The sequence below is a fragment of the Myxocyprinus asiaticus genome, chromosome 8 (assembly GCF_019703515.2).
Source record: "Myxocyprinus asiaticus isolate MX2 ecotype Aquarium Trade chromosome 8, UBuf_Myxa_2, whole genome shotgun sequence".
In the NCBI taxonomy this organism is placed as follows: Eukaryota; Metazoa; Chordata; class Actinopteri; order Cypriniformes; family Catostomidae; genus Myxocyprinus; species Myxocyprinus asiaticus.
The window spans coordinates 39159789-39187007 of record NC_059351.1 but is presented as its reverse complement, the minus strand read 5'-3'; the positions used below and the strand labels follow the sequence as shown (position 1 = coordinate 39187007).

The 27219-nt window shown below is 39.4% G+C and overlaps 1 protein-coding gene across 1 annotated transcript in view; it reads left to right on the top strand.

Annotated features, from left to right (window-relative positions):
• The window catches only part of LOC127445365 (mastermind-like protein 3), a 160758-nt gene that overhangs the window by 94239 nt on the left and 39300 nt on the right, over positions 1 to 27219 (top strand). The window contains exon 2 of the mRNA XM_051705401.1: positions 13631 to 15208. Within this exon, the coding sequence (XP_051561361.1) occupies positions 13631 to 15208 (1578 nt within the window). The remainder of the gene's footprint in view (positions 1 to 13630; positions 15209 to 27219) is intronic.

The window sequence follows — 27219 nt, the reverse complement described above, 5'->3', positions numbered from 1 at the left end:
ACAGGGCTTAAAGAAATACTTGCGATTTGCATTGTAACAATTATATATTAAACATTTTTTTTATACAATATAGGCCTATACAATCATTTGTTGTTTTAAATAAATACATTTTAATAAAATACAAGAAATATTTTTTTTTATCCTATTAATCAATTGATCTTCGATTATTTCTTCCATTAATTGATTTTCAAAAAAATCATTAGTTGCTGCACTACAAAATTTAGACTTAATTTTTATTTTTTTTTTTACATTTTAAGGTTGAAAATCTCCCATTGACTTGCACTGATAGAATGTACGGCATTCAAAATCGAACCCACAGCAATGACGTCACCGCAATATTTGCATGCTGAATTATGATTGGAATCGTCTATCTGCATCTATTTAACCATATAGACGCCTTTACACTGCAAAGACAGTGTCGTGTTATATGTTCATTCTCATACACAGGCAACAGAAACAGAGTGTCATAACAATGCAAAGCAGCTGAGATGCAGCATTGATGTTTAACTAAAAAAGCCTAAAATTTCAGCTAAATCTATAACATTGTTCTTTTGTTGCCATGCTATTGTTTCAAAATTGCAAATTCAGTTGTGTTAGTACAACTTGTTGTATTTTGTGCATTTATCACATACTGTACCTGAACTGCCTGTGTCATAGGTCTTTTCTTTCACCTCTTAAATTAAAGGGTTGTGGACTTGATCAGCTCATTTCACAGTCTGATGAGTTTACACTTAGGACACACATGCACATGGAAACCCCACACAAGTAGATTTTATGAAGTGTAAATGTCTGTGTTTAGCTGTGTTACTAATTGTGTCAAAATTTGATCTGCCGTTATTGTACCATGCACATTCAAGGGCTCAGTTTAAAGATGTGGATTAAACACACACACACGTTTGGATTAGCCTCCAACACATGCTCTACACACGAGCCTTGCAGAGCCTGAGGCATGTGTTTCGAGGTCAGCTAAGACCTGTTGTTGTCTGATTGTGTGGATCTGCCCGTCTGTGTTTGTACAAATGACTGTAGTTCATAGCATGGAAATCCACAGTCAAATCTCTGTGAATATAAGTGAATCTTTTTTGACCAGAAATGAAAAATCGACCTCTTGTTCAGTGGGTCCTTACTAGTGTTCGGCTGAAATGGTGTTTTCAAAAGACAATGTTGAAACCAATATCTAGTGAGCATAGTAGACGATTAGCAAGTAAGACATGCACAAAATTGTGGAAATAATGTTATTTTATGCAATATTTAGTCAATTCACAGCTTTTGAAAATAGACAAATGTGCATTGGACAAGTCTGTTGGTACATTTTAAAACTGACACAAGGGAGAACTTATACTGCTGTTAATCAGCCAAGCAGACATAGTTATAGGGTGACTCAACTAGTCCTAACTACAGCTTTTTTTTATTGAAATTCTTAATAACTCTGTAGTTTGTCCTATATTAAGATTTAGGGAAAGAGCTTTTTTTATTTTTTTTATTCTCTTACCTGGAAATGTCCTTTTGCTATAAATGCACTCTTTTACACTCCATGGGCACAATAAGGTGACGTGGTCGTCATGTAAGGTGTCAAATATGTAGTTACTAATTTTTGTTAAAATCCTGTATTGAAAGCCTGTATAATGACATTTTTAGCTTGTTTATGTTCTTTTACAATACTGGCCCATGAGGAGGTGATTGATATAGGGGAAGATACTGCATGGCTAATCCTCACATATCCTATCTAGAAAATGACCTGGTCCTATTTTTCTCCGAAATCAAAAGAAACAAATAAGAAATTATATTATATTTTTTTATAAATTGTAGCATTGTTTTCATGACAGTTATGCACATTTTACCCCAGTTCTCATTATTTCTCAAAAAAGATGATAAATTATTTAAATTGTAAAGTATTTTTACATCATAATTGACTCTCTTGGTACTGCCTTACATTTGTGCTGATTTTACAAAATCATTGTACAGCAGCATCTTTTCTTTACTGTAATACTGTAAAAAAAAAATGTCTCTTTGGCGGTAATAAGAATAATCATTGAAAAAAATGGGAGTAGTAAAAGTAAAACGTCCTGACATGTTGGGAGGTAAAATGTGCTTAAGTGTCCTGAAAATAATGTCACAATGCAAAAAAATATTAATGGGCCTAAATATAGGCTTCATTTTCTTTATGCAAAACACAATTATTATTATTATTGATTTGAGGTTAAATTTGACCAGGACATTTTCTTGAGGTTTTGTTACAATCACTTGCATACGAGTTGAGAAAAAAGAGTGCACAGAGATAAACAAATGAGGAACAGGAGGAGAAAATGCGCTAGAATGACAAAAGATGAGCGAAAAGCATAGGGTATGTAGAGAACGTGAAAAAGGAAAGAAAACATTAGGGCGGGAGACCACTAGAGAGAGAGAGCACAAGATTATTGGCAGAAGTGTCCAATGCACTCAGCCCAAGAGCTGGGGGGAGGGGCTTCAGGATCAGGAGGTTGCTATAACAACTGCACCTTGGTGGCTCTCTTCCCCCCATGTTCTCTCTCTCTCTCCAGTCACATGAAAGCTTTACAGCCTGTCTGAAGAGCTCTTGTGTCTTTCCCTCCCTCCCTCTTGTATTTCTCTCCCTCCCTTCATCCGTGTGCTCTGTTCTCCCACATGGTGACCGTAAAGAGAGCAGGAGAGAGGGAGTGTGTTTGTGTGAGCCACTGAACAATTTAATAGGCAGTGAAATGGAGAAAAACAAACATCAACCTCCCCCTCTACACACATACTTTATCTGTCTTTTTCTCCCTCTCTTCCTTTATTTCTACCCCTGCTGCATGTTTTCTTAACCTTGCCATGCTAGTTTAGGCTTGGGTAAGGTTTTCTCGCCGTTCTGATCCTATTACAGCATTTTTTTAGACTAACTCTGCTAGCTAACTGGCTCTCTGTCTGCGGCTTTGCGTGCTGGTAATTACGGTGTTCATACCGTGCATGCGCTTGACTCAGACGTCGGTAAAGATGACTGCGTGCGGGGGTTGGTGCTAAACATACCTAATTATGCCTCACTTAGCATGCAGAGCCTTTCAGGAAGATGATCATTATTGATATCAATCATGTGCCACTCTGAGGGGGAAAAATCACACGCATAGACAGATAGGGTGCAGAAGCGCAGTGAGGGAAAGCTAAACCGAGTCATCGACAAAAATATGAGGCAATGAAAAGGCCACATCCACACTGTTCCCTTTTCGAAATATGCGGCAATGGAGAGTGTTTTCGAATCGGCCAGTCATTTCAACAGACCTTTCATTTTATTCTATTGCAGGTTAACAAGAAAAAACTTAAAATCTGTGTGAAATGTTACATTTTAGCCTACTTCATGTTACATCAGTGGATCCATCCACTGGCTCAAAGAACTTCGATTTTGATTAAGAGTGACAAGTCTTTTGAATCTGTTCATTTGTTCAGATTAGTTCATTGATTTGTTCATTGTCCACTTTTGCAAATTACGCATTTGTGCCAGTAGATGGCGCCAAATGACCATTTTTTTTTTTTAACTCTTTGAACAAGGAAAAAGCAGATTATTCAGTTATTCATGATCGGAAAAAGTCTAATAATAATTTATTAAAAGGGGGCCTGGGTAGCTCAGCGAGTATTGACGCTGACTACCACCCCTGGAGTCGCAAGTTCGAATCCAGGGTGTGCTGAGTGACTCCAGCCAGGTCTCCTAAGCATCCAAATTGGCTCGGTTGCTAGGGAGGGTAGAGTCACATGGGGTAACCTCCTCGTGGTCATGATTAGTGTTTCTCATTCTCAATGGGGTGCATGGTAAGTTGTGCATGGATTGCTGTGAGTCTCCGCGGTGTTATGTGATATGATGCGCGGATTGACTGTCTCGGAAGCGGAGTCAACTGAGACTTGTCCTCCGCCACCCGTATTGAGGTGAGTAACCGTGATACCACAAGGACCTAGTAAGTAGTGGGAATTGGGCATGCCAAATTAGGGAGAAAAGGGGATAAAAAAAAATCATTTATTGAAATTTGCGTCTCAACAATACTACTAAAAGACTTCAGCACTGCAGAGTGTTTAAGCATCATAAGCATTTCCCCACAAATGTCAACGATGCATATCTATCATACTGTGAACCGCTGTCGAGCATGCCTTTTATCAAGCTATACAAAAATAGACAATACTAGCCTAAAAAATAATTATGAGTTTCAATAAAGTTCTTATGTCATTGTTATAAGTTGTTTATCACTCTATAATTCATCCGGCCCATTTTCTTGTTGAACGAGATTGCCAAATTGAACAAACGACTTGCCGCCTCCTCTCATTTAGTTTCTCAGCAGATCCTCATTAATGATGACTGATTGCAAATGTTCCAGTACATTCAGTTCCTTCATGAATGAGATGTCTTCTCGTTCAGACTCAAATGACAGAGTCGAACTTCAGTGAAGGGGCGTATTCGTTCAGCAGGTGAAACCAATAATATGCTCCTTTACAGCCTGCACTCAAATGCTATTGGTTCACGTAGTATTCCAGTGCGTGCCGGCCAAAACATTTTGGAGGGCCGTGTCTGACCCGTGGGCTGTAGGTTGGGGACCCCTGTGCTAAAGCCAAACGCACACTACAAGACTGATCGCAGACTGAGTGTACTGTAATGGTGGTGCACCCAACCTTAAATTTAAATTACAAAAACATTAATATATTCAGGTGCCAGACAGGTTTAAGCCTGTCAAAATCACTTTATACCCTGGATAGCTTAAACCATTGGTCACAGCAATGTTGTAAATCTTTTAACAGTACTAGGGAATTACCACTAGACAAAAAATCTCTTTAAAGATTTAATTTTAAACAATAATGAAAATGTTAATCTTACAATTCAATGAAAATCAAACAAAAAGTCTGTTAAATAAATAAACAATAAACACCATTACAACATCAAATGATTGAAATGAACAAACACATGGCTGTGTGGATGTATGTTTGTGTACAGGGTGTAGGTGTATGTGGGTGTAAGGGAGAGAGGTCAGACTATCTGGGGTATGTGAACGATTGTGTGCTGGGTCAGTAGGTTGCATGTACCTTGCAGTGTGTGTGAAGCACTGGTTTGCAGGAATGCAGAGGAAGAGTCACAAATGAGGGGATGGCAGGCCAGGACACCAAAGCAATCACCTTTAGCTTTAGATGCTCGGTTCTGTCACAACTCCATTGCAGAGCACTTCAGCGGGTCAGCAGAATCTTTGTAGTTCCCATTACTCATGCCACTTCACATTTAACAACTAGAGTTATCTGTTTAATGGCAAACACTTTAGTGCGGAGCGCTTTTTATCAGTTTTCTCCGTTTTTCTCTCACCTCCATTCACGTTCCGTTTCTCACAGCACAAGTGCATAGAGGCAAATTTTTCTCCTTGACCGTCTCTGCACCATTCTGTTTCACTCCACACTTGTCACACCCCAGGTGCACTATGATGAGCATCCATTTTATACACTCTCATATTAGGGATTGGTGGAGGATCCTTAAAGCAACAAGGCGGATTTTCTCTCTGCCACAGTATCAACCACATGACCATTCGTCCTCAACTGAAACTACAATCCCGAAACTCATTCACAAACTCGCATCCATAGCACGAGAGTTTATTCGCGATGTCAATAAACAACACGAAAGACGGACTCATGGCCCTTACTGCACTTATTTGCACAGAACGGAGGGAAAAACTGCTGAAAATAATGATGAGAAAGCGGTTCGGGAGACAAGGATGATGTTTTTATTTTCAAATGTTTTTTTGTCTCCTCCTTCCCGATGCCCTTCTCTCCTCATGTGCTCTCTCGATATATCATTGGCTGTTGCTTATTGCCGGTATCTAGTTTGTCGGGATAGTACACATATGAAATACTTGATAGATTTCTTAAGCTATTTGTGTCGCTTTTCTATCCCCTGTGGAGTGGAAAGGAGAAGCTTGTAGCAATCCTGGACCAGCAACCTCTAGTTGTGGTTATAGTTTAAAAATAAAAATGAATTGGCTTGAGGTAGATTCATTCTAATTAGGGCTGGGAAATTTAACGCATTAATTTCTGCGATTAATATTTGGCAGATGCTATTTGTGCCCTGGTGCATGTAATGGTATATGCTATTTACACACCAGTGCATTAGTGGCAGATATGATTTGCACCCCAACCCTGGTGCAAATAATGGTAGATTATAATTGCACCATGGTGAAATAGTGCCAGATAGTATTTGCACCCATATTTAAATGCTAACATACAGTATGTGGGCATCACTGCAGTGTGCTTATTTAGAGTCCCACAGACACACTACATTAACCCCTAAACCTAATCTTACCTTAGAAAAAATAACCTTGGTTTTACTACAGTAACCAGTTTCACCATGGTATGTTGTTGTAAATTTACAGCAGCCTCAAAATTAACCATGGCTACTATATTAACAACACAATATTATAGTAACACTATGGTTAATTGTACACATTTGTACATAATTTAATTATTTTAAACATTTAAATTATTAAATAAATGATAACTAACCAATTTCTTGCAAGCTATTTGAGACAAAGTATAAAGTAAATATATTTATGATTATTTTTTCATGTTTGATGTAATGTATCATGTATCATAATTTAACCGCTATTAATCACAATTAATCACAGAAAACTGTGTGATTAATTAGTTAAAAAATGTTAAGCAATTCACAGCCCTAATTCTAATTAATAATTTAATACTATGAAAAAAATTTTTTTTTAAACATACAATTCTTTAATATGTAATCAGTTGGAGTATTTAATTATAAAAATTATTGATTGTTTTGGTAGAGAACCAATATTTATTTTCTGTTATTTATTTTCTTGTGCTTGAGTATGGAGGGAGAACCCATAGTAGTGAATGACTTCAAATTCTTAGGCCTTGTCTGTGATAATAAATTCACCTTTATCCCAGATCATGATGGTGCCGTGGATGGCCACCTCGGTGTGGAGTGCTCCTGTTGTTTTTGTTTGTTTGTCCTGTGTTTAGTAATCTTTTTCCAGTCAGTTTTACCAGAGACGAACTGCTGAACATTCGACAGCATATACCAGTCAATCTTTTCCCGGTTTTTGAATATTCAGACGTTTTGCTGGACATTTTAGTTGGAGGTGCGGCTGTGTTGTTTGGGAGATGCAGGCAAAGGAGACGAGCAGGCGTGCTGGTCAAGCTCCGTCGGTGCGGCTTTTGAACAGCGCTGCCGAGTATTCATCTAGCGAATCTCCGCTCTCTTCCTAACAAAACGGATGAACTACATCTCATCACCCGCACAAACAAGGACTTTTCAACCTCTGCTGCCTTGTGCTTCACAGAAACCTGGCTGAGTGAAGCCATTCCGGACAGCGCATTACATCTGCCGGGCTTTCAGTTGTTCAAAGCGGATCGCATTGCGGAGTTAACAGGGAAATGAGAGGTGGTGGAACATGCTTTTACATCAATGAAAGTTGGTGTACAGATGTAACAGCGTTAAAGAAGATGTGTTGTCCTAATTTGGAAGTGCTCTTTATTAACTGTAAGCCTTTCTACTTGCCGCAGGAGTTTTCCTCGTTCATTCTGGTGAGTGTTTACATCACGCCAAACGTGTGTTTGTCTGCAACAGCTGGCTGATCAAATCAAAGACATGGAACAACAATACCCGGACTCAGTTATTATTATTCTTGAGGATTTTAACAAAGCAAACCTCACACGTGAACTGCCCAAATACAGACAGCACATTACATGCCCAACCAGAGACAGAAATATTCTGGATCATTGCTACACAACAATAAAGGATGCATATCGTATTGTCCCTAGAGCAGCTTTGGGACTCTCTGATCACTGTCTGGTTCATCATCTTCTGAACTACAGACAGAAACTAAAATCTGCTAAGCCTGTAGTAAGGACTGTAAGAGATGGACCAATGAAGCAGAGCTGGAACTACAAGCCTGCTTTGAATGCACTGATTGGAGTATTTTTGTGGCTGCAGACACCAATCTGGATGAGCTCACAGATACTGTTACAATATATATAAGGATATGTGCATCCCTACTAGGACTTATTTAACATTTAACAACGACAAACCATGGTTTACAGCAGAACTCAGGCAGCTTCGTCAGGCCAAAGAGGATGCTTACAGGGGTGGGGATAAAGTCTTGTACAATCAGGCCAGAAACACACTGAATAAGGAAATCAGAGTGGCTAAAAGAAGATATTCTGAGAAGCTGAAAAACAAGTTTTCAGCTAACGACCCTGCATCAATGTGGAGTGGCATGAAACAACTTACGAATTACAGGACTCCTACCCCCCAACCCTGTGGTGGACCATCAAATGGCTGACGACCTGAATGTGTTCTACTGTAGATTTGAAAGGCCCAATCTCACAGCCCACACCTGCTCTGACCTTCACTTCACACAAACACCAACACCTCCTGCAACCAGGACCAGGGACATATGCAAGGATCCTTTTTGTGGACTTCAGTTCGGCTTTCAACACCATCATCCCAGCTGTTCTCCGGACTAAATTACAACAACACTCTGTTCCCACGTCTATCTGTCAGTGGATTACCAGCTTTCTGACTGACAGCCAGCAGCTTGTGAGACAGGGGAAATTCACTTCCAGCACCTGTACAATCAGCACTGGTGCCCCCCAGTGATGTGTGCTCTCCCCACTACTCTTCTCCCTCTACACCAGCGACTACATCACCAAGGACCCCTCTGTCAAGCTCCTGAAGTTTGCAGACGACACCACTGTCATCGGCCTCATCCAAGATGACAATGAGTCTGCATACAGAAGGGAGGTTAAACAGCTGGCTGTCTGGTGAAGTCAAAACAACCTTGAGCTGAACATGCTCAAAACGGTGGAGATGATAGTGGAAAAGGCAGAAACTCTCCCCAACGTATCAACAGGAATTCTTGGTATTGAAATGTAGTCTCCCGCTCCATAGTACAGTATTCACGGATGGAACCAAAACGGATAACAGTGTGTCAGCAGCAGTAGTGATTGGAGATCAACAATATGGCAAAAGTATTCCAGAACAGAGCTCTATCTTCACAACTGAGGCCCTAGCACTGCTACTGGCACTGGAAAACATTGAGCAGAGCAGAGGACGAAACTTTTTAATCGCTACAGACTCAAAGTCTTGCCTTCAAGCACTTGAATCCATGGAGACCGATCACCCCATAATCATAAACATTTTGACTAAAATACATCGATTACAGGAGAAGGATTTCAACGTTATCTTCTGTTGGGTGCCGGGACATATTGGTCTGACAGGAAATGAAAAAGCAGATATAGCTGCAAAAGAGGCATTAAACTTGGAGATTTCAGAATGTCTGATACCACCCTCTGACCTCAGGCCATTAATAAACTCGGATATCACCAATAAGTGGCAATCAGAATGGAATGAGTGCGACAGCAATAAACTAAACAAAATAAACCCCAGGGTCCAAAGCATTTACTTTCAAAATTTTAAATCTAGGCACAACCAAATAAGTGTTTACCAGATGCCGACTGGGCCATTCAAGACTAACATGTGCCTTTTTACTGACTGGTGAAGATCCACCCATAATTATACCTTGCCAAACCCCTATGACCATCAAGCACATTCTATTGAACTGTAAAGCTTTTGGAACTATCAGACAACGCTTCTATACAGAGAATTCCTTAATACAGTTTTTTTTAAAAGTGTCATCTGAACAGATTTTAATTTTTTTTTATCTTTTATAAACTTAAAGTGTCTTATCTAATATTGCAAATATGTATTGACGAACCTTTGATTGCCATGTGAATAGCCTAGTTGCTGACATGGCGTTAAAACTAAACAAATAAACAAAAATGTTCTTGTGCTTTAAAGAGAAAGAAACTGAAAAATTGTGATACTCTACTAAACTGAGTGATTTGATAGAGAACCATTGGTTTAATTTTATGGATATTCCAAGTTTTGTTCACAGATCGTTCATACTAAATGTATAGGGCCACTTTGTTAATAAAATAAAATAAAGTCAAATTTTATGGTCACAATACTGCCATACAAAGGCTCTAACTACAGTTACTACACCAACAGTTATTTGATTTTAGTGTGGACATTGTAGTTACTGTTATTTTCTCAAAATCTGGTTATTGTTGAGCCAGACCTGTCTGTCACTGGACAACTTACAGTCTAAGAAACACGATTTCAGTCAAAATGTGAAGTTACTGTGTTTTGTCCTTTGCACAGCAGAATCATCAATAAGACAAAATATTGATGTATCAGTTTTCGTTTTGGTACTGGATCATGACTCCCAGAATCAGATCAAATCAGGAGGTGCCTAAAGATTCCACCCCTAAAACCTTAGTGTGGGTATAGCCTAAATTCGTGGTCACACATACCTTCACGTGGCGAAATGCTGTCATCTCAGTGGGAATCCGCGCAATCTTGAATTTCGCACAATGGACTTCCAGTGGCGATTGCCGAATAACGCTGAAATCCTCACACCGATTTCGCCTAGAGTTCAAGTTTGGTGAACTCTGACAGGCGAAATCACTGCATTGACCATGTGAAGTTGTTTTCTTTGGTGGTGACCCCTATTTGGGCAGTGCTTCTTACAGTTACACTGAATGTTAACAATAGACAAGGATACCTTTTTATCAGTGAGGTTCTTTCTAACTTAAGTCTCACTGAGTATAAAGTGTAGCATTAAAAAAAGGCTGCTTGACAATTATATTTTTGCTGGTTTCACACCCATGCCATCTTCATTTTTTTCAATTTTGCCATGAGAAGGTATGTGTGACTGCACCTCAAGGCTATGTTTGGAATGGAATATTAGCTTAGTTATAACCTCCTATTTTTTTTTCTACAAAATCACAGCTGTAATAACTTCTGTTTCATTCATCACACTGGAAACAGAAGGTCACGACAACTGTATTTTCATTCTGCTCTCTTGTATACTCCATATGTACTACACTTGCAGGAAATTTGCATACTGTGCACAGTATACATACTATATACAGAAATTGTAAGAGTAGTATGACAGTATGCTATTCTGAAAGTAGCATTGTGTTTTGTCTGAGCTACATTGTTCCCTCACTGTCTCTTTATTTCCTTCTCTCTCTTTCAGTCAGTCCCTCCATATGAGTGACAGTCAGCCTAATCGTCTTTATGGCATGATAAATGGCACGAATATTGACAGGCATCATGACGACAGTTGCCTTGACAACCCACTTAGCTGTTGCACACAGCAGAGGTGTAACAATGAAAAATGAGACCCCGCACAGACCTACAGTCAACATGAACGTGATGTGCTCATGTCATATTGCTTTAGCAATTGCATGGCTATTCAGCACGGTTAATGTGTCTGCTAAGCATAGCCAGACAGTTTAACAGTCTTGGGGGCCATTCATACAGTATGTGTTCTTGTGTCCCTCTGAGCTGTTTCCTTGTGTTAGTTTTCTATGTGAACATGCACTAGATTGATGTTTTTGACCATTGCAACACATCTCGCTGTATTTTTCAGCATCTTGATAAAAGAGTGGCAACTTTTGAATATCTTGAGATGCCTGCATTTTGTTCTATTCTGTTTCACTCCGTCTAGCCTTTTTTTTATTTATTTTTTTTATGCAAAAATGCATACTGTATGAACAGCCCCTTACAGATGTGCACGACAACAGACGGTGTTTTGTTTGAATGCCCCATTTAATCATGCTTATCTCCTTCATTTGCATAAAGCTAGCCAGCAAACATCGTTCTTTCTTGTTTGCCATCATGATCTTGCTGTTCTTGTGGTCATGTAGAGAAAGAAAGAGAGAGAGGTGGAGCGAGGAATGCAGAGAGAGACAGAGAGAGAGGGAGGGGGAGTAGACGTATTGCCTCAGAGGAAAGCTGGGGAATAGTTCCATGAATCTTGTTGTTTCAGAATCTCATTTGACATGTTTCGGGTGGAGTGTCGTGTGTATGTGTGTATGTGTGTGTGTGTGTGTGTGTGTGTGTGTGTGTGTGTGTGTGTGTGTGTGTGAGATTTCTTACATGCGCGCACACACAGATACACACACTTTGACGTCCACTGGGATAAGCAAAGAAGGTGGGTGGGATCCTGCTGTTGTGTATGGGGGAAATTTGTCACTAATGTTCTTACAGTTCATCTACATTCTGTGTTTATAACGCACACACGCACACACAATTCACCTCTGTAATTAACACTGTTAAATGTGTTCACTGTGAGAGTCATTAGCACAAACGGAAAGATAAGGAGAGATGATGAGAAGCTTTTCACCTTCTTTTCTATCCTCACCTCTGTGAAAGCATCTATCACTCTTTTTCCTTGTCAATATTTACTGATATTCATTCCCCACTACACTGCCCTGCAACAGCAGCAAGGAAAGGGACCGTCTGCAAAGTGGCTGAATGAAATTTTAAAGGAATTATTTGTGGAACAACTTTTGGAACACTTAACAGTTTCGTAAACATATCATTATGGAGAGTATTTACAAATGGTTGTGGTTCTTATTCCACCCTATTTGTGGTATATTATGTATCAGAGTGTACAGTAGTACTTCGATTTTTAACACTTGTCGCCCATCCCTAACCTTTGCCGTGTATCTGTGTACGCGTGGTAGTCTCTAACATGCTTGTGAGTTGCAGCTTAGATGCAGTTTAATGGCTGAGACAAATTACGCAGGAGAGCATTGCGGGATGATTGTGCCCATGTGTGAACAATGAAACTTTGTCAACTGTCAGTTCATTTTGCAACTGATTCCCTCCCCTCCATGCTCTTCTCACTCTCTCTCTCTCTCTCAGTGGTGAAAAAGTGATAACTGCATTTTGTCACCCTTTAACTCTCTATCAGTGATTCTCAATGAAGTGACAGAAAGTTTGTGGAATAGGAAGTTGTAAAACGACTTATTTCAGTCAGTCTTAAGAAGGCACTGGCCTTAGTGGATTTTAACCTGCTTAATGGCGGGTTAAAATCTACCAGACCCTGATGAGATGTGTTTCTTAGGGGTCGTTCCTAAATGAAGCGTTCATATGTTCAAAAACAGATAGACAGTGTGCAACAGAATAAAGATGTGTGGGTCTCGACATGTGTTTTACTACTTACAGATTCTTTTAAAAATGTAATGCCTGTTGCATTAGATGCTGAATGATCACACTAATATCCTGTCTGAGACATTGTGTCCCTTAATTCATTCCCTTTAAAGCACCACTGCTCAAAATTATTAAAGCTCAAGGAAAATTAAATAAACCAGTCTGCCTCACTAATCAACTTGCCTAAAGTGAAAGACCTGCTGTAGAGTGCTTTCAGTCAGATAAAAAGAACTAGATGCTTTCAGTAGTATCTTGAGAATGGCTAATTTTAAATGTTTGCTGAATTGTGTTACCTGAAATGGAAGTTATGTGATGATCATTAGAACCAAATATCATTATCAAGAAAATATTACCCATGTAACTTTCTTCGCTAAAAAAACTATTTGACCTGCCTCTTCTATGAAAAGTAAATAATAGTTTAAATACCCACCAACCCTGGCTATTTTTATATTCAGAAACCGCTTCACTAGGTAACTTTACAGGATGTTCTAGGACAACAAACTTCATAAAATGTGTCTTTCTTCATATAATCTTAAATAAACCTGAAGTAACTTAACTATTCTTCTATCTTTTTTACCTTCTCTCTCATAGCTCCAGGAGACAGTAAAAAGGAAATTGGACAGTGCCCGGTCTCCATTAAATGGTGACCAAAATGGTCTCAGTGATGGGAGCTACTCCCCTGCAACAAAGAGACTCCGTAAGGAAGGGTGCACTGGAATGGACTCTCTGGGAAGCCTTCCTCCCATTTCCCCACTTCATCAAATGGACATCAAACCCACCTTGCCCTTGGGCAACAACAGTGCCTCCTCAAACAATGGAACCGGCAATGGGAATGCTGGTACCAACCATATTACCAGAGGACCTGAAGATTTAGGGAAGAACGGTGGAATACCTGACATTAAACTGAATGGTTCATTGGATTTAGACGATGGCTTTGGCTTATTGAAGGATATGAAACAGGAGCCTTTGGACGATGCTGGTGGAATTGAATCCTCAGATACATCGCTTTCAAATCAGAACAAGCTATTTTCTGACATCAATCTGAATGACCAGGAATGGCAAGAACTGATTGATGAGCTGGCAAACACGGTGCCTGAAGATGACATGCATGACCTCTTCAATGAGGACTTCGAGGAGAAGAAGGAGGTCAGTGACTTCACACGGGCCATGACGGAACAAACGCAGCTTGCACAAGACCCAGCACCAAACCCTGTAGCTTCTGCACCCAACAGTACACAGCAACCACAGAGTGGCCAGATACCCATGGGCTCACCTCAGGTGCGGCCTTCTTCCTCTGGTCCCCCTTTTGCAACTGCCGCCAATGGCACACCACCCCAGCAACCCTTGCAGCAGTCACCAGCAGTTGGAATGCCATTAGGATCACCCTCAAACTGTGTGGCCCGCTCACCGCAAACGCCCACTCAGGCTCAGACACAGGCCCCGAGATCTGGGAATGGATATATGATTAATGCAGTTCCTGGTGTTGGTCCTCTGGGATCAACACCAGGAGCAGCAGGTGGCCCTGGAGGAGGAACCGCAGGTGGAGGTGGGTCCGTTGCAGTCCCACCAACCTCTGAACTTTCCCCAGCCGAGCAGCTAAAGCAAATGGCTGCCCAACAGCAGCAACGTGCCAAACTCATCCAACAGAAGCACCAACAGCAGTCCCAGGCAAGCTGGTCACCTGCAGGAGCACCAACAAGCCCGTACAGTGGACCCTTTAACCCAGAAAAACCAAATAGCCCCATGATGTATCCACAGGCTTTCAATGCTAACAGCACGATGGGGCCAAAAACACCAAGCATGAACAACTACCTCCCACAGAACCACATGAATATGCTCAACCAGCAGCCACAGCAGCAATCTAATAACTTGGCTGCCCAAAACAACCTCAATAAGCAGCTCTCTTATAGCAACACCAAGCCGCTGACTCATTTCAGTGGAGTAGACCACATGAGTCAGCGGATGACGCCGCCCATGGCCAATCAACCTAAAAACCCAATGATGCCCTACATGCAGGGTGCCGCAGGGCAAGGGGGTGGCCCACCACAAGCTCCATTGCCGAGCCAGACAGCTCATCTAAGTGAAGAACAGAAGAGGATGATGTTGATCAAGCAAAAAGTGCTGAGTCAAGGCTTGCCATACAGCTCTATGCAGCAGCAGCATGTACAGGTAAGATCCTTGCATTGTGTTTGTTCCATTTTGTGGCGAGATAAGGCTTAGAACAAGCTTTACATTTTCATTAGTATTTGGACAGAATATTTTGTGCACCCAAGCTACAGTTGTGGTTTCTCTTCAAGAAATTTGCAGTCCTCTGGTTATTGAGTTGTCTGTGAGCTGTACAGTGCATGTCCATTTTAGGGCTATGTCAACAATGCTTAGTTTACTTTCTTTGTTAGGCTGTGTTAATACCACATTTTTGAAATTGTCTGGAAATGCTTAAAGGTACATTTTATGCTGGCCATCATTTTTCAAAACTGATGGCCATTTTCAGAATCCAAATATTTTGGATCAAGCCTTTCATTTTGTTTGTACCTTTTTAATTCGATCAGTCCAGAAGGAGGCAAGATAACACTTCAGCATTGGACTGTTTGCTTAGAGACATGCTATAAGTCAAACTGATAATTCCTCACCCATAATTTTTGATTTTATGTCCATGTTGAGCACTGGGACAGTAATGGTGCCTGTTGCCCTGAGCAACAGCTAGCTCTTGAAATAGGAAATCGACACACTAATATATTTATGCTTATGCGCCAGAGTGTGATGTCCCTGTGGCCACCAAAATGCCTTTCTCTCACCTAACCATCTCATGGAAAAAGGATATTTCCTCTCTTTCAGTTTTCGGGATTGAGGATTTTCAAATTATTATAACTGATCACTCAAATTTCATTGCCATGTAACCAATGGTAGTAACCACTGGCCTTCAATCCACACCTAATAAAAGGTGTGCAATTTGGAAACTTATTAAGTACTATGTGTTGCATGATCATCATATCATCTAACACAGGTTCTTACTGTAGCTACTATTTGCTTAAAGATTTCACTGTATCTCAGCCCAAGAGTCTATTGTTACTGTATGGGTGATGGTGGTGGTCTCAGTTACTGAGAGGTATTGAGTCTGCTAGCTTCTGAGCTGTAAATTATTCTCATTAATGGTGACATCTTCAGCTCTTCCCAGACACCCTTTCTGTCCTCCTTTTATTTAAAACATCTGTTCATTGGGTTTCTGTAGCTCTTGCTCTATGATGAGATATTCCTCCACCCCTTTTCTCCTCTTTATTTTTTTATTTTCCTGCATCTCCTCCTCCCTTCCCTCTCTTCCTCGCTCACTCTCTTCTCAGAAGCAATAAAGGGGCATATTTATGATGGCTGCTGCTTTTGCAGCCTGAGGAAAATGCTGCAGAAGAGCGGAGAGTGGTAGAGAGAAAGAAAAAGAGAGAATGAGAGAAAAAAAAGAATGAAGATCTTAAGTAAAAGACAGTATGAATTATGGAAAATTTGTTAAGAGATCAAGGATGCAATGAGAGAAATTAGTTATAAAAGAAGATGAATGAAGTGTGAAGAGAAATTTCTGCTCATTTGTAATTTTGCCTCCTCCTTAATGCACTTTATCAATGTTACAATACAAACCCCAGCGAATACATTTCATTAGAGGCGTAGACTTAGGTAGGGATGATAAGGACCTGTCCCTATCAGGGGACAGCTCTGGGTGCACAGACTCTTATTTCGAGTTGAGGAATGGCAAGTTTTTGATTGGATATAAAGCATTTTGAGTTTAGCAACTTATCAGGCAATACCACTGTGATCTGTGTGTGGCTCTTTGTAAAACTGTGCGCTTGTCATATCTTGCTCTACATAGTTTCCCAATACCAAACAAAAATATCATTTTCATAGCTTTGAATGTAGTTGATGTGATTGTTCCAAAAAAAATGGCTAATTCTTCACATCATGATTCCTCATCCACTTCAGACCACCCTGAGTGGTGTCTTCTTTGCTAATGCTTCCATAGCCTGAGGTCTGCAAATCAGAATCTTTCCATTGCATCCTTTGAGCGCAGCACCTTCCATGTGGTTATTAGTGGTAAATGCTGTTTCACGCAAATTAGAACAATAATAGCCTTAAAAATGGCTGTAGCTTACAAAATAGTTTAGGTTTGTGTCAGTAAACCAAAAGCTAGCATGTGGTACTAGCTTAGCTCAAGGGCTACATTCAGATGATTTGGATGCAATGCCTATGCTTCACACAAAATTACATTTACATTTCTCATGTCTCTTTTGTCCATGGGGTACAGGGTTCGCTGTTATAAGACCTTCATGCTATATGCAGTGGAAAATCAATAACAATTGTATTTCATAATTAAGTAGCTTAAAGGCACAGTTAATCTATAAATGAAAATTCTGTCATCATTTTGTCACTCTGTTAGGCAGAATGTTAGCCTTAGTCACTATTCACTTTCATTGCATTTTTTTTTTTCTTTGATTCAGTGAATTTGAATAATGACCTTGTGTTCCATTGAAGTAAGGAAATCTTATGGATTTGGAACACATGAATGTGAGTAAATGATGACAGGATTTTAATTTTTGGATATACTAACCCTTATCCTCATGAAATGTTTGAAACCAAAACAATAAGCTTTTTAAAATGAATCAACATGTTAAATTACGGGACACTTGTTTTCAGAATTATTATAGTTGTTTGTCTTGATACTCTGGCTGTGCGGACTCTCATTTGGAGTTGAGGAATGGCAAGATTTTGATTGGATAATACATTTTGAAGTTAGCATCTTATAGGATGTTTAGGTAGACAAAAGACAGACCATCAGGTTATTGATTAAAGAGGGGGTCTGGGGATGGGGGTTGGATTTGCTGTTAGCAATATTTATGGTTGCTTATGAAGGTAAACAGTAAATGCTTTCTCACTTTGGCTTCATTGGACATACATATCATATAGTGCATCCAGTGTTTGTTGTTTTTTTTTTTTTTGAGACACTGGTGCCAAAATGGGCAAGTTTGCTTAACTTTATTAATGTGTGATTATAAAATTTTAGCACGGTTTTTAAAAGCTTGTTTGTCAGGCTTTGATTGTCACTCCATGCCATTTTGCATAGTGCTGTGACGGCTGTAATTTATTTGTGGGTGATCAAAGGGAGAAAGGGGGAAACAGTATGGTGGGCTGTTTTGTGTTTATGTGAGTGTGTAAGGCTAATGTCATCAAAGATATAGTATTTAAATTAATACATGTTTTTGGGGATGGTCTTTGGATATGAATGGTGAAGTGTTGCTTTATGAAAAGTCAGTCTAAAGTAGTCTGGAATCACTCTCACAACATTATGATATAGCTTGATTTAAAAATTTTATAAAGAGAATTTGAGCTATGTTTAACCATGAAAAACCCACTGCTGAAGTTCTAAGGTGTTTTGGGTGATTGTTTCTAGTATATTGCCATGTAGGCTTGGGATTGATGCCTTTTTCATGCATTGATATTTAAAACAATTTCCAGATGATAATCAAATTATATGTGCTTTTTTTTTTTTTTTTCATTTAAAATAGGTCTAATTATTGCACATTTTTGTCTCTTTGTACATATTTCTCAACACAACTTTGGTAGTGTAAGTGTGAGCGGCAGGGTAATATAAAGGGGTCACACAACAGATGCATCTGGTGGACAACATAGTGTGTTCTTAAAATTAGAAACAAGATATGCCGCTTGGCGTCTGATGGCGGCACCCAGCTACAACTGTGGAGGCTGCTCAAAATTCTGTAGCGCCACGGAGCGAAACAACATTTTCCCACAGTTTTCCATTAAATTCGACCCAAATAATTATCAAAGGACATATATTATTTACTCTTGCTATCACTGGATGATATATTGTGTATATGAATCTTCCAAATAGCCTACACAGTGTATTTTCAGTTACAAGTGTCTTTTTGTGGTTTGACTGCTTGAATGAGACCTATTCAAGGCTAAATACAGAGAAATTGCATAACAAACGTTGCCATTTCAAATCGTTCAGTTTGCACAGTTACACCAGTTTCATACACTAACCTGCAAACGGATCAAAACCACTTTGTTAATTCTTGGAGAAGAATAAAATCCTTCATAACTTCTGTGTGTATGGTGACTAGATTCAGTACAGTAAATGTTACAGCCCCTTGCGGTCTCCCAAAGCTGTTACGCCAGACTACATTAAACAGAAGGCCAACTGACAGTGAATTGGAAAGCACACAAATTAGGCTTCTAAATTTAAATGTCAGCTAATGTTAATATATCAATGCCTCAGAAACGTATCGAGAAAATAATATGCCAATCAATAATTGATGTATCAATATTTTATGAAATTCCTATGGCTTAGTGGTTCTTAGGTTGTCTTGGGTAGTTGCTAGGTGGTCACTTCCTGGCCCAAGTGAAAGAGCCCACCCCCACGTGAAAAGAACACACCCACATGTTTCTCTAATATTCTAGTGATATCTATGATAAAATCCCTAGATATGGCCCAGAGTCCCTAACAAGCCCTTAACCCTATATGAGCATTTAGCAAATAAACCACTAATTAAGGCACTGTGTGGTTGTGTTTTTGTCATATTGACGTAGACTCATGGTATTGAGATCTCTGTCTCTCACCTCCTGAATTCATAATGACCACCATATGCTGACCCATACATAGAGTTCTCCCTGTATTATGTTCATCTTTCCTGAAGTGCCTTGAACATCGTGGAGATTCAGAGAAATCATAAAAAGACCACCCCACTGCTCCTGTCCTCTCCCCTTCCCCCACCTCCCTTTATTCACAGGAAGGAGAGGTATTGATTTCCTTCAACACCCCCCGTCCCCCCATCAGACACACACATACGCACACATCAGGTTTTGAGCCGAGCTGCTCTCAGATCATGCAGGAGTGAGGGAGGAGAGGAGAAGGGGGGCCTGAAGCACACTGCACACTCCCGTTGTATCCTTGACAACACAGACACCAGACAAATCCACCACCAACCCTCACTGCGCCGCCTAAACAAAGGCATTTGTGTGCACTTGTGTGTCGACAAGGAATGAGGGCAGCTACAGCAATGTTTTAGCAACTAGTTGTATAGAGTTTGTAAACCCACACACACACAATTCCCAGTTGTAACAATATTTTCTCCACTTGATGTCCCATAATGATGTATGTTTATCTGTTGTGTATTCACAGGGGGTGTCTAGTCAACATCTCTACACTGAACTATATTGACACAGCCGTGAATGAGCTCACAGAAAAAGTGTCAGCATTGAGAGTATAGTGGTTGTTTTTGGACTAAATCTAATGTCTTGGTAGTAATGTTTTGCTGGTTGGTGTCCTTACCAGACCTGCAGCCTAGAGCATTTAAATATAAACAAGGCAACAATCTATACTGATTTTTACAAAATTGTATTATGTTTGGGGGAGGGAAGGTTGTTTACCTTCCCATTTTACATGTCCACTGAGTGGCGCTAAAAGCAAATACATTTTTTTCCAAACACATTTGTAAGGTTTTTAAGGTCAATGCTCTGTCGAGTTTTAAATCACCAAAAGTGACCTCCTTACCCTAAATTTTAAACCCAAACCTAACCAGTAGTGTCATAAAGAACAATTTGAGATGTAAGCACAACTGCTGAAGTAACCAAGTTACTTTGTGGTGCTTCTATGTCACTTTCGATTCACGTGTGGATTCGCGGAAAAAAGTGATTTTGTCACTTTGCATAATATTTTTTCCGCATTCAATGTGGAAATTGTTTGTCGCATTGTGTCTGGTTAGGATATGATGTTAGTGATCGCTTAGTTGTTGTTATTTTGCATTTCAAGCTTTTGATGGAATTTTTGCTTTCATTCGATATGTGAAACAATTTTGAATGTTCACACAGCTGTTCTAGTTTGAGATTGGTGACCGTCTCAGCCACACAAACAGATTAAGTGTGTCGGTTCACTCTGGTTTTAATAGCATTCAAGTGAAAATTGAGGCTCTAGAAGATGTAATGCAATATATGGTACAATAATGATTTCCACACCAACTACAGTGTCTCAAGAGACCTGTGACCATCGCATTAGTTCAGTGTGCTACCCTTTGATTGTGTTGCAGTGTATATGCAGACCTGCAGTGAATAAGAATCAAGCTGCAGGTGCTGGTGATATCACACTGCGATACCTGTGTGCAGTGCATCATGTGATGGTGTGACTCTAGCGTGTGTGTGTGAGTGCTGCCGCTGCTGCTGCACTCTTCTCTTTGTCCAAATGCTCACACTGACAGATGGAGAGACCACATGGATCATGGCAGCAGAGAGAGGGAGGAGAGAGAGAGAGAAAGAGAAGAGAGAGAGAAAGCAGAGGAGATGGAAAGAGGATGGGCGGGGGGTGTTAGTGCATAAGCCAGTAGGAAGTGTGTGTGCTGGGGCATATGGTGTCCAGGAAAAGAGCGGACTGCTGTGGGTGTCTGCCTGTCTTGTGTGCTTTATCATATACTCAACCTTATTTTGTTCCAAACTCTTATGACTTCCTTCCTTCTGTGGAACACAAAAGGTGATGTTAGGCTGAAGGTTTGTCTCAGCCACCATTCACTTTCATTGCATCTTCTTTTCATACAATGAAAGTGATTGGCCTTTCTTATGTGCCCATATGCAAGATGTGTGTTTGTGTGCATTTCCTTGAAGAATGTGCAGTATAAAATTGCATGAAGATTAAATAATGTTCACGTTTGTGTGAGTGTGTATCCTTGTATGACAGAGCTCTGTTTAGTATGCAGGGTCCAGGATGCTGTTGCTGCCAGTCTGCTATGAAGCCAACACTGTGGCCTGTAGCACAGAATAAGAATGATGCCTTCCCTATCTCTTCCTCCCCGCCCCCCTCCAGTGAGGATACCTCACCAATGAGAGAGAGACAAACTTTGGCCGTCTCAGCCACTCTGTGTTGCCATAGATACCATGGCTCATAGCGCTTTACTTCCGAAATCAATGGCAGACTCAAAATGAGAAAGGTGGGAGTTTTGTGTGTGTGTGTGTGTGTCTGTAACTGTGGGGTATGTGTGTGTTCATATGGAAATGTTTGACACCTGTCAACATAAGATGCAGGAAGGGTTGTTATTTAGTCTTTAGTGTCTATACTGTTGACGTGAACTTGCAGTGGGGAGTATTTTCAAGAATCCGCCATGCTCACACACACACTCACACACACACAAGGGTTGGCTTAGTACCAAAATTACTAAATCAATACCTTGATACAAACAGACGGTATGTAGACTGTTGAATATGTGTGATAGATTGGCATATCAGGTAACTAGGACATTCAATAAACCAGAATAAATATATATATATATATATATATATATATATATATATATATATATATATATATATATATATATCCTGTACAAGAAGATAAGGCCCATCTTGAAATCAGGGAGCATCATATACTTAAGTAATAATGGTGTATAAAAATTATGAAAAAATAATAATTAGGCATATATATATCTAAGCATATTTTCCAATTGCGTTTCCAAATATATTTTTCAATTTGTCCAGAGCATAAACATACATTAACACATTGTAATTAAATGTTATGAAATGTTATGTGAGTTATGACACAGAAAGCTGAACTTGGTAGCATAACCTTTCTTAAAGTGGACCTTTTTTGGGGGGTTAGTCTCGCATGCTTGGCGTCTGTTGCAAGAGCGCAATGTGTAATCTGATAGCCCTTTTCCACTGAAATTGGGATGGTTCACGTGCCTAGCCTGTGCTCTGCTGGTTCACGGCCGGGGCAATCTGGAGCCTATCATAAACTGGCCACACTTTTCCACTGACATGATTGCCGTACAGTGATGTAATGGGTTACTGTCTACATAGAACAGTACAACAAACATGGCGCATCACAGTGTGTTTGTTTACAGCTTTTCCTCTTGTTTTTGAGGACATATTTAAACATACGGATTAATGCAATCCATCGTTATTACGTTGCTCAACAAGATTGTCAGAGACGACATCTACACTAAAGACGACAGTTAATGTAATTACATTATATTGTATGAACTATGGCTTAACTTGCTAAGTTCTGTAAACTGTTACAGTGGAATCATTATTAAAATTGGTGTAGCAGATGGTTGTATGTGGATTTTTGCCATAGCATATAATATTATTGAGAATGCCACCGTTTTACTTAACAGATAGCCACGATCTTCCAAACTTATTGAGTAGCTGGTCAAAAATCCCCTTACAGAACAAAACAATGCACAAACAATGTGATAACAGTGTAAGAAAAGCTAACAAAGTTGGCAAATATAACAACTTACTGAGATCAGCTGCAGAGGACACCGGCGATTCACTGTTTATCACGAGCTTTACTCGCTGAATTCAATGCCCTAGTTAGTTAGTAGGCTGGTCGGTGTCCGAGTCCAAAACAGCATTGCTCCGTCCGCTGTTGCTTTTGTTTATGGCCTTCTTATGGTCCCCTTTACTCGCTTAAGTGTTTATCAATTTGTTTATGGTTTGGTCAGTTGTCTGATTGAAGGTGGTGTGCATCATTTCGTGCTGTATCTTCATTCTCGTAGAGTATTTTTTTCCTTTGCGATCTCTCTAGTTTATCTTGGAACTTCGTAAATACCACATCGCAAGTAGAGCATTTGTTTCATCATGTTACCTGAACGCTTTTGATGTCTGATAATTTTGTGGGTTTTTATTGTTGTTATAGAGCGAAGAGGTACTCCTTGCTGCAGATGGTAGCTATTGTTGTTGTAATGGGGAAACATTATCCCACTCACCATCCCCTGACGTAATCGTTTCCTGCGTAGAGACCAGCAAGCTTTTGGTGCCGTTGCGGAATAGGGCTGCAACTAATGATTATTTTGATAATCGACAAACGATTATTAGAACGATTATTTGACTATTCGGGCGATTATTGCAACGATTAATCATTAGTTCTTAACCAACTATTCAGCTTTTGCCTACACTTAAAAGGTTGTATTAAACGTGCTTACTAACAATAAAGAGGACAAAATCATCTTTTAAAAATATCTCTAAATGCCATTCACTGAATTACAAGGAAAAGAATACTTGGATTTTTATTGTTTAATTCATTAAAACATTCACTGCAAAAATCCTCTTGTTATCAAGTGTTTTTGTCTTTTTTCATTTAAAATAATCTAAAAATCCTTAAAACAAGATACATTTACTTGAGAAGCAACATATAAGATATTTAGACTTGTTTTTAGAGAACATATCTTGAATATAAGTTAAATGTATCTTGTTTTAAGAATTTTTTGATATTTTAAAATATTAAATATTAGGCTATATTCAACATTCTCCGCTAAAAAAAAAAAAATATTCTGCAGTATTGCTCCCAAGTAAATGTACGCAAGGAGTTTTAGATATTTATATTGGAAAACAAACCAAAAAAGTAATCTTTTTTTTTTTTTTTTTTTTTTTTTTTTTTTTTTGCATAGTGGGCTAAGACTACACTCTCTCACCTTTTTGGTCACTTTGTTTCATCATTAACTCACAAAAAACAAACTCCCTATTCTTTATAGAGCTTGAATCACCGATTTTCTTCATGATAAGATACACACCGTGACACACATATTATGATTCATTATGCTGCAAGCCATCAATTTTAACTGCAGCAAGTGCGCGAGGGATGAGCGTATCCGCACGAGACAGTGTATCGGCTGGGAGAAGTTTGAAACACACTCACGCTTTTTTTTTTTTTTTTTTTTTTTTTGCTTCTATACTTGGTCCTTAAATATATATATATATTATACAGTTGTGCTCAAAAGTTTGCATACCCTGGCAGAAATTGAATTGAAGTTTTGGCACTGATTTTGAAAATATGACTGATCATATTGACTGGTCTTTTATTTAAGGATAGTGATCATATGAAGCCATTTATTATCACATAGTTGTTTGACTCCTTTTCAAATCATAATGATAACAGAAATCACCCAAATGGCCCTGATCAAAAGTTTACATACCCTTGAATGTTTGGTCTTGTTACAGACACACAAGTGACACACACAGGTTTAAATGACAATTAAAGGTTAATTTCCCACATCTGTGGCTTTTTAAATTGCAATTAGTGTCTGGGTATAAATAGTCATTGAGTTTGTTAGCTCTCACGTGGATGCACTAAGCAGGCTAGATACTGAGCCATGGGGAGCAGAAAAGAACTGTCAAAAGACCTGCGTAACAAGGTAATGGAACTTTATAAAGATGGAAAAGGATATAAAAAGATATCTAAAGCCTTTAAAATGCCAGTCAGTACTGTCCAATCACTTATTAAGAAGTGGAAAATTCGGGGATCTCTTGATACCAAGCCAAGATCAGGTAGACCAAGGAAGATTTCAGCCACAACTGCCAGAAGAATTGTTCGGGATACAAAGAAAAACCCACAGGTAACCTCAGGAGAAATACAGGCTGCTCTGGAAAAAGACGGTGTGGTTGTTTCAAGGAGCACAATACGACGACACTTGAACAAAAATGAGCTGCATGATCGAGTTGCCAGAAAGAAGCCTTTACTGCGCCAATGCCACAAAAAAGCCGGTTACAATATGTCCGACAACAACTTGACACACCTCACAACTTCTGGCACACTGTAATTTGGAGTGATGAGACCAAAATAGAGCTTTATGGTCACAACCATAAGCGCTATGTTTGGAGAGGGGTCAACAAGGCCTATAGTGAAAAGAATACCATCCCCACTGTGAAGCATGGTGGTGGCTCACTGATGTTTTGGGGGTGTGTGAGCTCTAAAGGCACGGGGAATCTTGTGAAAATTGATGGCAAGATGAATGCAGCATGTTATCAGAAAATACTGACAGACAATTTGCATTCTTCTGCACGAAAGCTGCGCATGGGACGCTCTTGGACTTTCCAGCACGACAATGACCCTGAGCACAAGGCCAAGATGACCCTCCAGTGGTTACAGCAGAAAAAGGTGAAGGTTCTGGAGTGGCCATCACAGTCTCCTGACCTTAATATCATCAAGCCACTCTGGGGAGATCTCAAACGTGCGGTTCATGCAAGACGACCAAAGACTTTGCATGACCTGGAGGCATTTTGCCAAGACGAATGGGCAGCTATACCACTTGCAAGAATTTGGGGCCTCATAGACAACTATTACAAAAGACTGCATGCTGTCATTGATGCTAAAGGGAGCAATACACAGTATTAAGATCTAAGGGTATGAAGACTTTTGAACAGGGGTCATTTCATTTTGTTCTTTGTTGCCATGTTTTGTTTTATGATTGTGCCATTCTGTTATAACCTACAGTTGAATATGAATCCCATAAAAAATAAATGTGTTCTGCCTGCTCACTCATGTTTTCTTTAAAAATGGTACATATATTACCAATTCTCCAAGGGTATGCAAACTTTTGAGCACAACTGTGTGTGTGTGTGTGTGTGTGTGTGTGTGTGAGTGTATATATGTTTACTGTTTACTGTTATATACAGTAAATATAAGTGTAAAACAGTCTGGCCATTCTCTGTTGACCTCTCTCATCAACAAGGCATTTCTGTCCACAGAACTGCCTTTCATTGGATGTTTTTTTGTTTTTGGCACCATTCTGAGTAAATTCTAGAGACTGTTCTAGCAGTTACAGAAATACTCAAACCAGCCCATCTGGCACCATTTTATCTTTCATTACTTTTTCTATTTCTGAATACTTCACTGCTTTTAAAAACTTTGAGCGTTGTTTTCTTAATTTGTGTCTTTGTTTTATTGTTTTTATTTGTTATATTGCTTGTAATTTGTTTCTTTGTTCTTATTTTATTAATGACTGTTTACTTGTCTTAATTACTCAACTTAACTTCAAACAGTGTTTACTCAAATTATTTAGTATTTTCTTGCGGTTTTGAAATTGGTATTGAGAATTGTCAAATTGCTTTCATATGTAAGCAAAATGGACATTATGTCGGAAATATACCCAAATTATTCTGAATCAAATCAAATCTAAACAAAATCTGAATTGAATCGAGAGCTTGTGAATCTGAATTGAATCAGGTAATCTGGATTGTGTGGTCAGAGTTGCTTATTTTCTGTACTGGACAAAAGCGAACCGCACGAGAGATTGAAGCTGATCCTGAAGATTCACTCTCACTCATTTGATGCAGTTTAAATTGCAATCGAATTCGTAGATGTCGTGGTGCATTGCAGTGTATTGAATCATGACGCGTGTATCGTCTTTGAGGTTGTT